Source organism: Manis javanica, chromosome 5 (genome assembly GCF_040802235.1).
Source record: "Manis javanica isolate MJ-LG chromosome 5, MJ_LKY, whole genome shotgun sequence".
NCBI lineage: Eukaryota > Metazoa > Chordata > Mammalia > Pholidota > Manidae > Manis > Manis javanica.
This window is the reverse complement of record NC_133160.1, coordinates 124,401,802-124,418,713: the sequence shown is the minus strand read 5'-3', so window position 1 is coordinate 124,418,713 and position 16,912 is coordinate 124,401,802. Positions and strand designations below refer to the sequence as shown.

The 16,912-nt window shown below is 34.3% G+C and overlaps 1 protein-coding gene and 1 long non-coding RNA gene across 27 annotated transcripts in view; one reads left to right on the top strand and one right to left on the bottom strand.

Annotated features, from left to right (window-relative positions):
• Positions 1-13,737, top strand: part of ADGRL3 (adhesion G protein-coupled receptor L3) — a 798,791-nt gene extending 785,054 nt beyond the window's left edge. For 8 of the 26 annotated variants that reach the window (XM_073237551.1, XM_073237548.1, XM_073237547.1 and 5 more), the window contains one exon: positions 12,052-13,737. In XM_073237551.1, the coding sequence (XP_073093652.1) occupies positions 12,052-12,851 (800 nt within the window). In that variant the 3' untranslated portion in view covers positions 12,852-13,737. Of the gene's footprint in view, positions 1-5,444; positions 5,574-9,520; positions 9,814-10,154; positions 10,207-12,051 lie in introns of those variants that run through there. The other 18 variants (XM_073237549.1, XM_073237540.1, XM_073237535.1 and 15 more) reach the window with 6 other exon arrangements.
• Positions 10,020-12,836, bottom strand: LOC140849621 (uncharacterized). Its single transcript, XR_012131725.1, has 3 exons — positions 12,702-12,836; positions 12,255-12,447; positions 10,020-10,158 (listed from the first exon to the last, which is right to left on the bottom strand). It is a non-coding gene; the product is annotated as an uncharacterized lncRNA (long non-coding RNA).
• Positions 13,738-16,912: the final 3,175 nt, after the last annotated feature.

Genomic DNA, 16,912 nt, shown 5'->3' with positions numbered 1-16,912 from the left:
GAAGAAAGATCTGCATAAAACTTTCAGCTGAAATAAAACAAACAGAACATTTACCATTCTATATATTTATAAATAACAAGAAATTGAAAATTAAGGTATATTAGGATGTGACCACAAAAATAGTGCAATCAGTTGGCTTATTAGATCACTCAGGTCTTGAATTAAAAAACTTTTTCCATCCAATATAATCACATAAGAATGTAAGTCCATTTTTAAAAAAATGAAATGTGAGCAGCAGAGCAGAGTGACAATTCAAGTTATTTTAAGAGCTTTGCAGTATACTTTTTGCTAGCCTGCTGTCAAGAAGAAACATTGTTTGAATTATGTTTCTGGATGGTATAATACAGATTCAAGTAGGATTCAACTGTCATCTTTTTTTCAGATCTGTCTTTCCCTCACAAGTTCAAAGCATGCCGATCTGCCTTAGATGTTCAGCCCTCAATTACATACATCACACTGAACTGGCCTAGACGGCGCTGTCGCTCAGGACCTCCCGGTGTCAAAACACCTATTTCATTATAGAAAGGAAAGAAGTAAAACTGTTTTGTGATAAAACTATACATTTGAAAAGAGTGTGCTCATGATTCCATTCAAATTTCACCCACTCCAAAACCTTGATATTCATCTCTATCTAAAGGTATAAATAATATAAAAAAGTAAAAGACTTAAAAATGACTATCTGCAATTTTACATTTAATCATTATCAGTAGCTTTAGGGTCCAACTTTCAAATAATGGTCAGGAAAGCTTCCCTAAGTTTTTCAGGATGGAATATGAACATCCAGATTGCTGTGTATCAGGCTTTCCCCAGAAATGAAGAGTTTGTGTTTGGCACTCTGTTCACAGCTTTGCTGGTGGTTTGCATATATTGAAATTCAGTGTTAATTCCTTTTCCATGGTTTTACTAAAGAGCTCATCCTTGTTCTGACTGCAAATATGCAGGTTCTGACTAGATTACAGTCAGGTTTTTGTGAGTCAGATAATTAAGGAACAGCTATTTTTACATAGCCACTTTGAGCTTTTACTTTGAGCTTTTTTACCCAATTGAAGCTTTTTATTTTGAGTCATGGCAGGTTGTGCTGGGGTTTTATTTTTTCCCCCTCTTATTATTATCTGCAATTAATGTTCGGGGAACATTTTGTATCCCCAAACAATTATTTGAATGTTCATTTCTGCTTTAAAGTTTCAATATTATAGTACCCAGTATAGTGTTAGAAGGAAATAAAGAAACCACAATAGGATTAGACAACTGGCACTCTTAAAAATATTTACTCAAGTTTTAAAATCGCTCAGAAAATTGATAAAAATGACTTTGTTTTAGTTTTATATTTTAAAATTGCCATAGATTTCATGCAGGATTTTTCATTACTTAAGCAAATATTTTCTGAGGTCTAGAGCAGGAAAAAAGCCCTATGTGTTCCTTGTTTTTCCTGGGGTTTATATTCCAGTGAAATTAGCTCATAAACACAGTTTTTCACATAGGTAGTGTTGTAACTATCTTCTTTTCCACCCCGCAGCATCAACTTATTTGTGACTGAGTAGTAAACTTAACTTTTCAGCTGAAAAACAATGACAGATGGTCTGTAAACACTGATCTTCTTAGAAGTCTTCAGCAATTTCACAGCTATTAGAAGGGAAGTTTATAAATCAGAAGATAGCTGGAGGGAAGAGAAAGAGACAGGATGGGCAGAACCTTGGAAAATGGTATCAGAATTCAAAGTGACCTTAGTAAATTGGGGAAACAGCTAGGTGCCAACAGAATAGACTTCCGCAAAGACAAGTGAAATGCAGTACAGCTATAGAGAATAGACAAAAGTAACTTCACATTTAAAAGACAGAGGAAGACAGGTTCTTAGCAATTTTTAGTTAAAAGATCTAGGCATTGACAAGTAGCCAGTTTTTCACCACAGTCCAGTTTTCCACCAAGAGTATAATTGAACTGCCTAAATGTGATTGGGGATCGTGGGCGGCATGTGAGAGTACCTCACAGGAAAACTGCACTTGTTTGGAATGGCAACAGGAAAAAGGACCTCTTAAGGTTTACTCCAAGCCCTAAGTGTCCTTCAAAAGCATGGAGAAGGATCGAGTTCTTACCAGAGGTGAATCAAATTAAATATAATTATTATATATCCCTCATTCATTCAAACTAGTAAACTCACAGAATGTATCTATAACTTTATACTCTTTGCAAAATATTAATGATCAAACTCCATATCCTTCTCTTACTGAGCCCTCACTTGCATTGTAATCTCCATTTCTAGGACTAAAATAAATTTCAGTGACACTAGTTACATTCATTTCAAACTGTGCCAGATGTGTAAAAGTGAGTGATACTAAAAAGCAACTTACTTGAAGTAGTGATTCTTTTTATGTCAGGAAAAAGGTCTTTAATACCAAGGATAGAAAGGAAAAATGTATTTTGTTTTTAAATGTTTTTTTATACATGTTCACATGATTTTAGATTTAACAGCAGGTAGATCTCCAGTTATGACTATATATCACCATACGGCTATGGTGATATATCAGTAAATTCTGGATTGCACCTGGGTTTTAGCAAGCCTTCCATGTGGCTTAGACTACCTGTTGTCCAACAATATATAACACAGTTTTATACTGATAGCATTTCTGCTATTGTTGCTGCCCTTTCCAGTTTAGCAGAAATTGGTGATAAGTAAAATGCACTTTAATACTCAGTTTTCCTACATTAGTAGTTTCACTGGTAAATGCTTTAAACTACATTCAAAATTAGAAAAACACTTAGAAAAACTGAAAAGAAACTTCATGCTAGGAAAGATATAACCAGATGGATTATTTATAAAAATCGTGATCACTTCAGTAGAATTCTATCATGAAACTCCATTTTTGTATGATTAAACTTCTTTTTCTTACATTTTTAGCTTTTTTTATAAACTGAATGATAAACAGAAATTAAAATAATAATGAGTCTCCTTCTTCTTCCTTATGCTTCATTCTTCCCAATTTGTTTCCTTATTCTAAATCATAGAGCATCTTCATTTACAACAGCATAGAAATATATATATATAGCTATATATATAGTTATATGACAAAGGAATATTTTCTTTTATAAGCTATATGAAGGAAAAACTGATATGCAATCTTTCCAGCTGCTTGTTTTCCAATTAATTCTAATTAATGTACAGTAATGAGGGGAAATGTACAGCAATGTATATATAATCTCCAGCCATACATGTCACCCCTGTTTGACCTATGAGGGAGTGTTTTATGTTTTTAAGGTTTTTACCTTAGTTCATTTTAAGTGACTAATAGTTTTTGTTTTTTTCATTCACTGTAGATTATTTTTTATTTTGAGATAACTGTACATTCACTTGCACTTGTATGAAACAAAGAGATTATGCACTTTTTACCCAGTTTCCTTAATATCTTGTAAAACTAAACTAAAAGTCACAGCCAGTATCTTGACACTGGTACAGTCCACCAATCTTGTTCAGGTTCCTTCAGTTTTATTTATATTTGCTTTGTGTTTGTGTGTGTGCCTATATGTGTTGTTAGTTCAGTGTAATTGTCTCACAATAGTGGGTTTGTGTTACACCACCACGGTTAAGATACAGAGTAGTTCCTTCACCTCCAGGACATCACCCTTTTATGTCCACATAAAAAGTACCCTTATGTTGCCCTTTTATGACCATACCTACTCCCCCACTCTTTAACCCCTGGCAACCACTGATCTGTTACCTATTTCTATAATTTTGGCACTTCAAATTTTTTTGGTTTGTCAGTATAATTATTCAGGGATTTATCCATGTTGTTATGTGTATTAAAAGTTGTTGCTTTTCATTGCTTAGGTAGTATTCCTCAGAATGGACATACCACAAGTTGGTTAACCATTCACCTATTGAAGGACATCCTGGCTGTTACCCATTATGGACTTTTACAAATAAAGCTGCCATGTGCAGGTTGTTTTATGAACATACATTTCCATTTCTGTGGATAAATGCCCAAGAGTACAATTGCTGTGTGATATGGTGATTACATGGTTAATTTTATAAGAAACTGCCAAAACTGTTTTCCAGAGTAGCTGTACTGTATTACATTCCCACCAGCAAAATAGGAGGGATCCAGTTTCTCTTTAACCTTGTCAGCTTTTGATGTTGTCATGATTTTAAGTGTGTAGTGATATCTCATTGTGATTTTAATCTGTATTTCCTTAATGGCTATTAGTTATTCTTTTCATGAGCTTGTTTGCCACCTATATATCCTCTTCCATAAAATGTCTGCTTATGCCTTTGGCCCATTTTCTAATTGGATTGTTTTTTGTTTGAAAGATCTTTTCTTTTTTTTACCATTGACTTTTGAGTTCTTTCTATATTCAGATACTAGTCCTTTGTTAGATTGCAAATATTTGTAAATTTGTTTGTAAAGTATTCCTCCTAGTCTATATATTATACTTTCATTCTCTAAACATACTGTGTGTTCAACCTGACTATACCCATACAATTGGTATTGTCCTTCCCTTAGTCACATTCCTTTCTTTATCATGTAACATAAATACATATTCTGCCTATTGTTTCATACATGGCCTACTTATATTTAATAAAACTGTTCTTCAGACGTTTTTCTTTTTTTTTGTTAGATGGTTTTAGAGGGTGGCAGATTACAACTTATACTAATGGTATGTTAGAAACCAAGAACATCTATCTTAAAGAGGTGAAAGAATTAAACTTTATTATTTTATTATGCCAAAGTCCAAACAACCAGTTGGAAAATGGAAAATGGATTTCTATATTGCTGGATACCACAAAGTTAATATTTTATTTAAAGTATTTTAAAATAATATCCATATGATTATTTTCTCAGATTTGTAATTTCACTTAATTAGTATGCTTACTATGATGTACTAATGAGTGATTATATTTTATTTCAATGTAAAGAAATCTTCTTCATAGAATTTTAAGAAATGTCAAATTCTTCTGCTGTGTCAACAACTGCTCTCCAAATGAGTGTTTTACCATAATTGTTGTCTTACCCTTTTTTTTACTTTCATTGATAACAATACAATGGTTTCTGTGAATGAGGGAGTGTTTTGTTTAATTTTAGCTTTTTCTGTGTTTTAAACTTTTTGTTTCAGCTTTTGTTTTGTGTTTTGTTTGTATGGAAGACTGTATATTGCTTTTTTTTTTTTAAAGCAAGCATGAATATATTCTTGCTTACACTTTGGGAAAGAGGACACCCTAAATGTGGCTTAATCAACATTGTAAATCATCTTCCTTTCCCACTGATTCTCGGATATGTGCATTATTGGAAACATGTGTTCTTTAATGGCATATATTTTTTAGTCTAATTAGCTGCCTGCCTGTAATCAGGACTATATCAACTGTTGTCATTCTAAATGTTTCCTTTCTTTTTTTCAAACACATTTGCCTGATTGACCTTTTTTTTCTCTGTCTTTCTATGGGGCTGCTCCAGGAGCCATGGCTAATCATCTTATAAGCAATGCTCTGCTTCGTCCGCATGGTACTAACAATCCCTATAATACATTGCTTGGGGAACCGGCGGTCTGTAACAACCCTTCTGTCAGCATGTACAACGCACAAGGTGTGCTGGAGTTTATCTTGGTTTTTTCAAGTGAGAGTCCCATTTTATGTAGCTTTTATGGCCACATTTTGTTTTTCTTTCCTTCCTCCTGCCTTTTCTTTCTTTTGGAAGCAGACACACAGACTCTTTTCACCTTCCACCCTTCTTGGTGCTTTTATTTTCCATTTTCCTTAGGTTTTCCTTAGTACAAAATGGATCACTTCCTTCTGATAAGCAAATGCTTGATTCATCAATATGTGTTTGTATCTCTGTAATGTTATAAATGTATTGTGGTATGTCAGATTTCCTGTTGTTGATTGATTTCTGTATTAAATTCCTCTGTATTTATTTTAAGAAAAAAGATATTTGCCTAAGGTAAGTAAGATAAAGGAAGACTTGATTCAGGTGTCTTAATGTTACAAGATCAAGAAAATAATCTTACTTTTTTAATGCCATGAAGCACACTTTAGGCACAAGGCATCAATACTGATGAAAGCACTTCACCTCCATTGAAAACTGCCCTGAACCAAGCCATGGAGGAAAGAGCAGTGTCTGAACAATAATAGCAAGTCAGATTCTACCCTAGCTTGCCACTGCCTATGTAAGCTGGCTCAGGAAAATTACAAATTGCTTCTTCTACTGTGGCCACATGTCACAACAGGCTTTTGAATATGGTTCTTCTGTATATCCTCCAGCTTTAAATGATATACAGATGTGATTACATCTCAAACAAATAAGTATATATCTCTTTAAAATCACCTACAATGTGTTTGGACATGGCTTTTTCTTTTCTAAAACTAAAACTTTATTAGGGGCACAAGAAACTTAAAATACTCAAATGCATATGTAAAGAGACCATAGGGAAAAATTATTCAAGTAAAAGTTTCATAAAAGAAAAATCCTAGTTCAGTTATCCACATATTTAAAATTATATTTTAAAGAAAATTCACTATAACAGAGTTCCTCCAAGTTGGATGTGATAGATTACCAGTTTTAACTTTCCTGGGCAATTCTGAATAACATTTGTGTTCTCTTTGGGAATCGGTGTGCATGTGTGTGTCGGGAGGGGGGGTTCTCTTTGGGAATCTGTGTGCGTGTGTGTGTCGGGAGAGGGTGTTGTGTGTGTGTGTTTTCCTTCCTAGTTACAGGTAAAAGATCAGTATCATGAATGCATAGAAGTCCATGTGAATCCCATTCCTGAAAAACATGTTTTTTGCACCATGGCTATTGGTATCTAAAAACATCTGAGTTTCCCAGGTGACACCTTACCAGATATAAAGGATGAGTTTTAATTTTTTCAAAAAGACCAAAATCAGTAATTCAGAAGTGACTTCAGGTATATAGTAAGCTGTTTGTCAACAGGATGAAATAATTAAGTGAACTTTAAATGCTATCAAGCTTCTAAAGGCCTACACATCTAAGAATCACAGACTTTTAAAATCAAAAGAAGTGATAAAGCTCATTGAATCCTCTTTACCATGTTGCTGACATTTTGGCAGCCTGTGCTCAAGAATCAAGAATTTCCTCTAACGGAGCCCTCTTCCCCTCAGGATTTCAATATTCCATTGCTGAAATGCTCCATTTGTTATATATATATTTTCCTTTCACCAAGCTGAAATTTGCCTCTAGCCATGTGCTTAGGTTTGCCCTCTAGAGCAACAAAGAGCAAAGCATCCTTCTGCTCTCATCCTTAAAAGCAGCGAATCTGTTCTTTTAGGCCCCAGCTCCCTGGTAACATCAGCTAAGTGCCATCAGTGTGGGAATATTTCTGGGTCCTTCTTCATGGTTACCCACCTCTTAATTGTCTCTCATTTGTCAATGTCCCTATTTCACTGTGGCACTCAGTGAAGTGTACATTACACAGTTCACCAAATACGGTTTGGCAGAGCAATGTGGCAAACCTTTCTAAAGGCTTGTGTGGGGATTTTTTTTCTTTATTTTCAATAGGCTATGACAGATAATCAGGTCATTATAAACATCAAAACATAGTCAGTTTTGAATGATGTTAAATGAAGATTTACACCATATCTGCAAATTAAATCTATTCTACATTTTTCACCTTATGCGAAGAGTTGTTGGGGACTTTTTAATACATGTAATAAATTTAGATCATTTGGGTTAGTATTTGTGATTATTCATATAATTTCTAGTGTTTTATATATATAATGGAAAACAAACAATTGTTAATCTATATGTTTTTCCTAATATGGTATCTCTTATTTTATTTTTACTGGTATCCCAAAGTAAAGGAATTTTCTAAGGACAGAACAGTTTTAAACACTACCAAAGTGAACATCTCAAGATGCAAAAGTTAAAATAATACCGTATCGATGCAAACTTTTATTCCTGTGGAATCTGTTACTGGATATTGCTATTAAGATTATCAGTAAATACCCAAAGGATTCTTCTGAATGGATTTGTCATTTATACCAGAAAAGTAGATAAATTCTACTGACTATTCATAAAAACAAAAGTAAACAACCTTATTAATGTTTTCAGAATCAGAAGTGGAATTGTTCAACTATTTTATGTTTTCAATATTTTTTTAAGATGTTAAGAAAGTGTGGTACTGCTTACAGTAATTCTTTTTACCACTGACCAAAAACAAATCTTGGTGATTATCATATTGCTACTAATCTTATGCTTTCAGATGAATGCACTTACATTCTTACTGGCAAGGTGAAATCTTACATGAGATGTAGGTGGGTCGGTATGTACTGGAGCGGCTCATGTGGAACTACCACTTGGTTTTGTCCTCTTATTCAGCTGCAGCAGTGCCATCCAAAGAAGCACTCAGATTGAAAGTATATGTTTGTAATTCCTTTACTTAAAATATGGAAAGATACGTTTATAGTGTTACTGAAGCATATAGAGTCAGTACTAAGGATAAATAATATACTTTATATCAGACTCAGATTCTGTCTGTGGAGTATTTAAAATGACATGCACGGTATTTAAAGAGCATTATCATCTTGTCAATATTGGAGAATTCAATTTTTGTAAGATAAATTTCATTGTAGATAAACATGCTGACAAAACATAATATAGAGGGGAAGTCATGATTTTATAAAGTAATTTGCATTTAAAAAAATTTAATTCGATTCTAAAACTTTAAAGAAAGACATATGTCCTTAAGATGGGATATAGTGAAGAATACATTTTAGTTGTTAAGCATTCAAAGTAATATTATTATAAAGTATGTACATAAATATTATGTTACGACTTTCACAGCCTAAGGCAGATTTGAAGAGAAGGAGGTGGTTAGGAATGCACAGAAGAAATCTAGGAGATTCCCTTTCTGGTGCCAGTTCTGCCATTCTTAGCAGGGTAGTGGTGGATAAGGCTCTGACTCTCTTGGCTACAGTGTTCCCATCTCCGAAAAGAAGGCATTGACCTTCAGTTATCTCTAATGTGCTTTCCAGTTCTACAGTTCTGTCATTTAAGGAAGAGCCTTAATGCCTACAAACAATTTCCATGCATCACTATACTGGTTTGGCTCTTTGTTTCAAATTCTTTTGGTAAAGCTATTTTGAAGCTTTAAAAGAAATTTCCTCTGCGTTTTGAAATATTATTGGTCTATGTTTTGAAATATTGTTGGCTTTTCAGTGGGAAACAAATCAACATTTAATGTACAAAAACTGTATCTTTAAAGCAGTAGTTAAATTACAAGTTGGAATCTCTTGAGATCATATATCCCAGTGAATTCTCCGGTTTTTATTTTGTGATGATTTAACCTTCTTATAAGCAAAATCAGCAAGAACAGTTCTTCTGACCTGATTAAAATATGACTTTTTTTACAAATAATTTTGCTAGGATTATTTTTTAAAAGATCAACTCTAAAAATGTTTGATTGCATATGATTGTGCCATATTCCCAAAGAAAACCTGACATTGATGGTATTTTCATTTCCCCTCACATCTTCTTGATACAGAATAATGGTTGGATTTAATCTTTTTCTTTCTCCATAGTTATACAATTTTTGAATATGAGCTCCAGAAATGATTATTCACAAATGATAAGAAGCACTTGTATAGGTGGGGGAAAAATAACCTTTGTACATGGAAAGAGAAGATACATAAGGGAAAAAAGCCACAATTATAGAAACCTTCAACCATGTTTTTCTCTGTGTATACAAGATTTTTAAAATAATTTTACTGAAAAAAAATTGAAGTTAAATAACATTCTTTAGAAGAAGGTATGTACTGACATACATACATAGAGATAGATGCATAATATTGAAATATATTTGTGGAAATAGTCATGGTTTGCCCTCAAATTTTTACTCTCCTTGGTTGGTGTGAGAATCTTAACTTTAAAAATAAATGTATATTTGTTTGAAATTTACAGTGGTAGAAACACTTATTAAAGACTCTTTATTAGCATGTGTTAAGGGGGGTTTCTTGTTTTCTAAATAACATTTCAATATTTTTAATTATGATAAACCATGTAACACAGACTCATGAATTTTTGGGGCAGTGGAAATTATTTCCTTTGACTCTTTTTTCTGCATATCATCAATTTGCTTTTTACTCATGTTTCTTCTACTGTCGCTGTAAGCTTACTTGTTGTTTTTTCTTTCCTTTTCTTCATGCTGTCGTTTAGAGCCCTACAGAGAGACAAGTATGGGAGTAAAGCTAAACATTGCATATCAAATGTAATTTTTTTTAGTTCACTTTTATTGCATCACATATAGATGATGTAGTTATTAAAAACAGTTCATCTCACAATTTAAAGAATAAAGAGCCTATGAATTGACTTATATAAATATATGTTAATAGAGATTAGACGCTTTTGTTGTCTGATTCTTTTACTGTGTCACATAATCAACATAGTTAAGTCTCATGTAATGTTTGTGTGAGTTAAATTGTTTTTAAATTAAGCATTTATTTTTGCTAAGTCATTCATGAACTTTTAATTTTTATTAGTACATGCCATCATACAAATGTCACATGCAACATACCAAATTTATTTTACTGCAGCTGTTTGCACATAGCACCTAATGCATTGACAACAGAAATAATAATCGTGTTTCAATGCATCAGTCACTCGACCATAACCATCAAGCATAACTATGGCAGCCTCTGCAGCAGCAATCACCCATCACATACGGCCCTTTAAAAAGCATTTATTTTTATTTTTTCTTAACATTGTGGATTTGTCTATAAGATACCTTATAACATGAAAATAAATCGCTTCACCCTATGTCTGTGATGGCCGCCTTTTTAATGCATTTTATGCATTGCTGTTTTTGGAAACTGTCACTTGAATATAGAGTACACATGAGAAGTCCGTGTAAAAATTGATATATTTGGGCTACGTTATTTAAACCAGTGATGAGCTCATTCACTTTTGATAAATAAAACTGCATCACAGATATAGAATGAATGCTGTATTTTCACAAGTTAGAAGTGTATTAACAAGTTGAATAGAGTTATTTAATTAATTCTTCTATAAAGAAGTACCCTTTCCTATTTACCAGTATTGGTTAAATGTTTGTGTTTTATTTACTTTTGTGGTTGCATTTGAATTGATTTATGGAATTATTATAGATCCTTGGATTTCTGTTTATTCAAGAGAATGCAAAAACTTGAAGAAGCATGTGGTCAAATTTATTTCACTACAGCTGTTTCTTCCCAGAATAAAATGTTTAATCTCTTTTAAACCCAAAGTTTAATATGCACAGAGTTACCACTCATTATGAAATGGAACCTTTAATACTGACACTATGGTTTTAGGACTCAGATCCCTGTGTCTTTACACATTCTTTTGTACCTAATGACCCTAAACAATCACTGATGGATTAATTTATAAGTAACCAAGTGCTTGTAGCAGAAAAAAAAATAGCAAGTACAAATATGAGTTCCTATGTGCAAATTTTTTTGATGTGCTATTTGACCAAACATTATTTCATGCCTACATAGTTCTGAAAAATTTAACATAATCCTTTTGTGGTTTTGTATGTTGGGATTATTTTTAATCTCATCAAATTATATATCAATTTTAGAAACTGCTTGATTATTTTACATTTGACTGGTATATTCAAAGCACCACACATGAATTATGTTAATTTAAATTATAACTATTTCAATGTTAAGGCAACATATAAAATAAAAGGTAATGGATTGTTGCATTGACTTTGATGTGTATAAATTGAAAGCTATGAATGATTACACCAAAATTTTGCGTTATTTTTTTCTAAGCCATAACCAAATATGCTTCAAATATGTCAGGCAATTGTGTGGAAATTGTAAATTTATACTGTTTTTTAAAAATTCTTTTAGTGATTTCCTTTGAATACTTCTTTTCCATTTGTAAGATTTCTATCAATTGCCCAAATATATATGTCGATGTGTTCATACAGATGTAATTTTATGCTTAATTAAAAATGCTAGCAATTTATACATACTTCATAGTCAGATATTTCTGCTTTTGTATTTGTGTGTGTGCGTCCTGTGGCTGGTTGGATAGAAACGTCATAGTGTTTTGTAATCTTTTCCAGAGGGGCTTCTGAACAATGCCAGGGATACAAGTGTCATGGATACTCTACCACTGAATGGTAACCATGGCAACAGTTACAGCATTGCCAGCGGCCAGTACCTGAGCAACTGTGTGCAAATCATAGACCGCGGCTACACCCAGAACGAGACCGCCCTAGAGAAAAAGATTCTGAAGGAACTCACTTCCAACTATATCCCGTCCTACCTGAACAACCAAGAGCGCTCCAGCGAGCAGAACAGGAATCTGATGAACAAGCTGGTGAATAACCTTGGCAGCGGGAGTGAGGAGGACGCCATTGTCCTGGACGATGCCAGCTCCTTTAACCATGAGGAAAGCCTGGGCCTGGAACTCATCCACGAGGAATCCGATGCTCCTTTGCTGCCACCGAGAGTGTACTCTGCGGAGAACCACCAGCCTCACCATTACTCCAGAAGGCGGATCCCCCAGGACCACAGCGAGAGCTTTTTCCCTCTGCTCACCAACGAGCACACGGAAGAGCTGCAGTCGCCGCGCAGGGACTCCCTGTACACCAGCATGCCGGCCCTGGCCGGCGTGCCCGCCGCGGAGAGCGCCACCACCAGCACCCAGACCGACCCCGCCCCGGCCAAGGGCGGCGATGCCGACGACGTCTACTACAAAAGCATGCCCAACCTAGGCTCCAGAAGCCACGTCCATCAGCTCCACACCTACTACCAGCTGGGGCGCGGCAGCAGCGACGGGATCATAGTCCCCCCGCACAGGGACGGGAGCCCCCCGGACGGAGGCCCGCAGGGACCCGCGCATCTGATCACCAGCCTCTAGGCGGTGATAGGGCCCCGGGCCGGCGGTGCGAGCGCCGCGGGACTGCACCGCGGGTGTGAGCGGTGGTACTCGTGTGTGCTCCCAAACCTTTACGCTGTCCTTGAAAGGCAAATACGAACTCTCAGACTTTTTTTTTTTAACTGAGATTTTTAGGTCAGTCCAGGGGAGAAAGATACCTGCTGACGTTCCCCTGTGCCCCATCCTTCCCGTCCTTCCCCGTCAGATGGAGACTTCATTATGTTAATGAACGAGATAAGAAGAAAATGGCGGTCATTGTGGCCTTGTTTGAATTATGTTGTGTTTGTTCTAACATCTCTGATGCTCTGTTACTATAATTACAAGGACCTGATTTTTAAAAGGCCAGAACAGTTGTTTGAAATGAGTAACAATGCTGCATCTAGATTGGAGTGCTGCACAAACATAAAAACAAAGCAAAACTGTATCACATAGTGGTTTTTAGTCACTCGACCTGAATTCACCACAGTGGGAATAGCTGTGGAATACAAAATAAAACAACAAAATTAATGAAATGGAAGGGAATTCTATAATTATATGCTAAATGCATATTTTATGATTTGCTGTATTAATTGATGATAAAACTAATGGCAGAAAAAAAAATCGGACGATTTCTATGTAATGTACAGATACTAGCATTGCACATATAGTCGGCTTTCTGTTCCTCCAGAATTTGAGTCCTGTTAATGTAGTGGAAAAAAAGAGAAATTTTCTTTTTCTTTCGTGCTGGTCTTGCAAGTTTGTCTACCAGTAAGAGAGTAAAGTTTCCTTCCATCCTTCTTTCTCTATTTTCTTTTCTATTTTTTTTTTTTTTTTGCCTTCTTTAAAATTTCACCTGGCAAAAAATAAGTAAATAAATAAATGGAACTATCACTTTATAAGAATCATTTTCTAGTAATACAAACAAATTATTTTTTACAAAAAAAATAAAATAAATAAAATTAGACTTCCTTCCCTCACTATATATCTTTATTCAGTCAGAATATTTCCAAGAGCATTTTTGCAAATTAGAGCAGGACGAATTTTTATGTTTACAGTGCACATGTTTTAATGCAAAGCATATTTGGCAAGCAGTTCATCACTGAGACAGTAGCTATGATTCTAGAAATCAAGAGGTGTCAGTAGAACTAGTGTGGGCTTCTGCATGTGAAAAAAACGGTATCCCATAGGTGTTAAAGTGCTGAATGCTGGGTCTGATCCCCAAGTGGGCACCTGCACTACCAATTTTTAAAGGAAATTCACACCCTCATAGTAAGAATCAAAAGGTCAAGTTATTTTGAAGTGATTAAAATAACAAAAACTCTTCTGTTCATTAACAGGAAAATTTATTTATTTGACAGGATTTAAAGTAATGTAGGAATTCAAGAGGTAAATTAGCAGCACATATAATTTTTTTTAAATTTATGATCCATTTTGTATGGTCTCAAAGTTGGATGACCTCATTACTAATATTTGTTGTAAAAGTGAAACTTGTTTGCCAACCAATAAACAACTGATTGAGATTTAGAAGATACTGTATTGATGTATGTACTATATGATTAATTATTCTTTTCATTACGCTTGCCTTTCCTTCTGTTTTCAATATACAAACTTGCTAATCCTTTATGGCCCAAATGAGCCATGCAAAAGAAATCAATCTGCCTAGACGGATAACCTAAGCACAAAATTATACAGGTTTTGCAGACAAACCAGAAAAATGAGTTGGGCTTGTTTATTTTGGATGAAATAAGAGACATAACTTACTTTCAAGTAGGTTAATATACAGGTTATTATGTCCTTATTTATAAACCAACTAGTCACTATGCATAAAGGCCAGCTTCAATCAGATATTTAAGTACTGAATTGGGGCAGGGGATGGATCACATTTTTCCCTCTTTGTAAGTTCCATTTTAATGTTAGAAATTTAAATTCGCTCAATTGAGTTAAAGCTGTAAGAATAATGGCAAAGAGAATGTCCATTTTTAAAAATATAATAAGATATTTTTGTGCTAATTTTTTCTTTTTGTTTATATGGAAAAAAGTCCCTTTAAAGAAACTTTCCAGATCTCCAATTACTGAAGAACCATTACCAGTAATGTCCAAGCATGGAGCCCATCGGAAGGCAAAGCTAGACTGAATTTGTCAAATTACAATTTCTCTTTTTGTAATATGTGATATCTTGGTGGGTTTTTTTTCCTTTTTATGTTTTTTCCAGAAACCCAACCACCCACCTAAAAATTAACATCTTAAGATGAGAGTTTAGAGAGTAGTCACTATCTATATATAGTTTTAAAATACATGACAAAAGAAAAATTCTGTGCTGTGCCAGAGTACATCCTAACCTTAATATCACCTCAGCATCATTCCTTTTTAGTGAGTAGACATGAGTATTTTTTAAGCCTCCAGATTTTCTTGAAGTTGCGTGAGAACCACGAGCTTTAATGGTGGCTGGGTTTCATCACGCCACACCTTGGCAATGTTAGCAACTGCAGGTGGTTAGCCTGTCCCATAGAATATATTTAGTAATGAAGGAATCCTTTTTAGACATGTTTAAGGTAACTTCAGAAACGTGAATGTGGTCCATGGATTATGAGCACTTGTTTTGCCCATCCAACAGTCATCTATGTGAAAGCAACTCCATCAATAAGAAGCTAGTTTCACAGAACAAAGGGGAAACTACCTCAATTCAGCTTGTTGATGCTGCCCGTTCTGAGTTTCTGATAATGCTACCTCCTTGCCCATTATCTTTTGTGTTTCATTATATGGAAATATGAAGCAGGTAGCCTCCTCTGCTCTACATAGGCCATTTGAATAAAATCACTTGAACACATAAACTGGTGCAAAAGGCCATTCAGTACTGTCACTTAATACCAAGCTCTTGCATCAAGATGAAAGGGTGAGAATTTTGAACTCACATGCATTATAACTGGTGTGCTTTCAAAGAGACTTAAGATCCCAAAGACTTTCCCAGGAAGAGATTGTTTCACCAAGTTTTATGTGATTATAATTAAAACAAAACAGTAAAGGAGATAATTATGTATACATTTCAATAGCAATTTGTGTATGTTTAACATGTATTCATTTAGTCCTCTTCACACTAGCAAGGATTGAATTCATAAACTTGAATCTTTTTCTTTAACATGCATTTTCACGTGCAGCTGTTGATAAATTAATAATTTTTAAAACATTGTTTTTTACCACTTTTGCTTGACTCTATATTTTTAATACCCTGCGACATCCATGAACTATAAATCTGCATATTTCTGAGGTGTTTATCTGATTTTCCATTTAGTAAATTTCCATCAGGCATTATGCCAATGAAACAAACCAGTTATTATTTCCTAGTAACTGATATTTTTATAACATTTTACACTTGAAGTTTTTTTTTTCTAGTTGAGGTTTGTTCACATGATGCTTGATCAGGACACTAACAGACCTCATGTTTAGTTGATTCAGAAATTGTTGGATTTTTGCACAGCCCATTTCTAATTAAGAATAATTATGGAAAAATCTAGATCTTGTGGAGGAGAATTAGGTTGGAAATACACTTAAGTTTTTTGAGCATCCCTTTTTGTTCCCACTGTATTAAAATTAAAAATTCTCTAGTTGAATAACAAATTGCTATGCTAGAAATCATGACATAAAACAATTGGCATGAGAAAAATTACCTTGAAGTAAAAATAATCAGGAAAATATATTAATCAAATGAAGGTAATGGAAATACCCTTAACTTACTGTAAAATGAATTCAGTTACTCTAAATTAAAGTGTAGTTTATTATCTGTATTTTTAAAGCCCCCATTAATTAAAAATGTTAACATAGTGAAGAAAGATCTTTAAATCTTAGTGTTTTTTTTCATCTTTTAATATTAACTTAGCTGGTGTGGTATATGTTTACATGATACTGGAGATAAGCATGTAAGTGAATTAGTAATATTTATACAGAACCCATAGACTTAACTTTAGGCAATACTTTCAGCTTTCTTGCCTCACATGTTGAAATCCAATGACTGGTTTGCTTACTTTAAAAAATGACAGTAAAAATTTTAAAGACTGACTTTCTACATT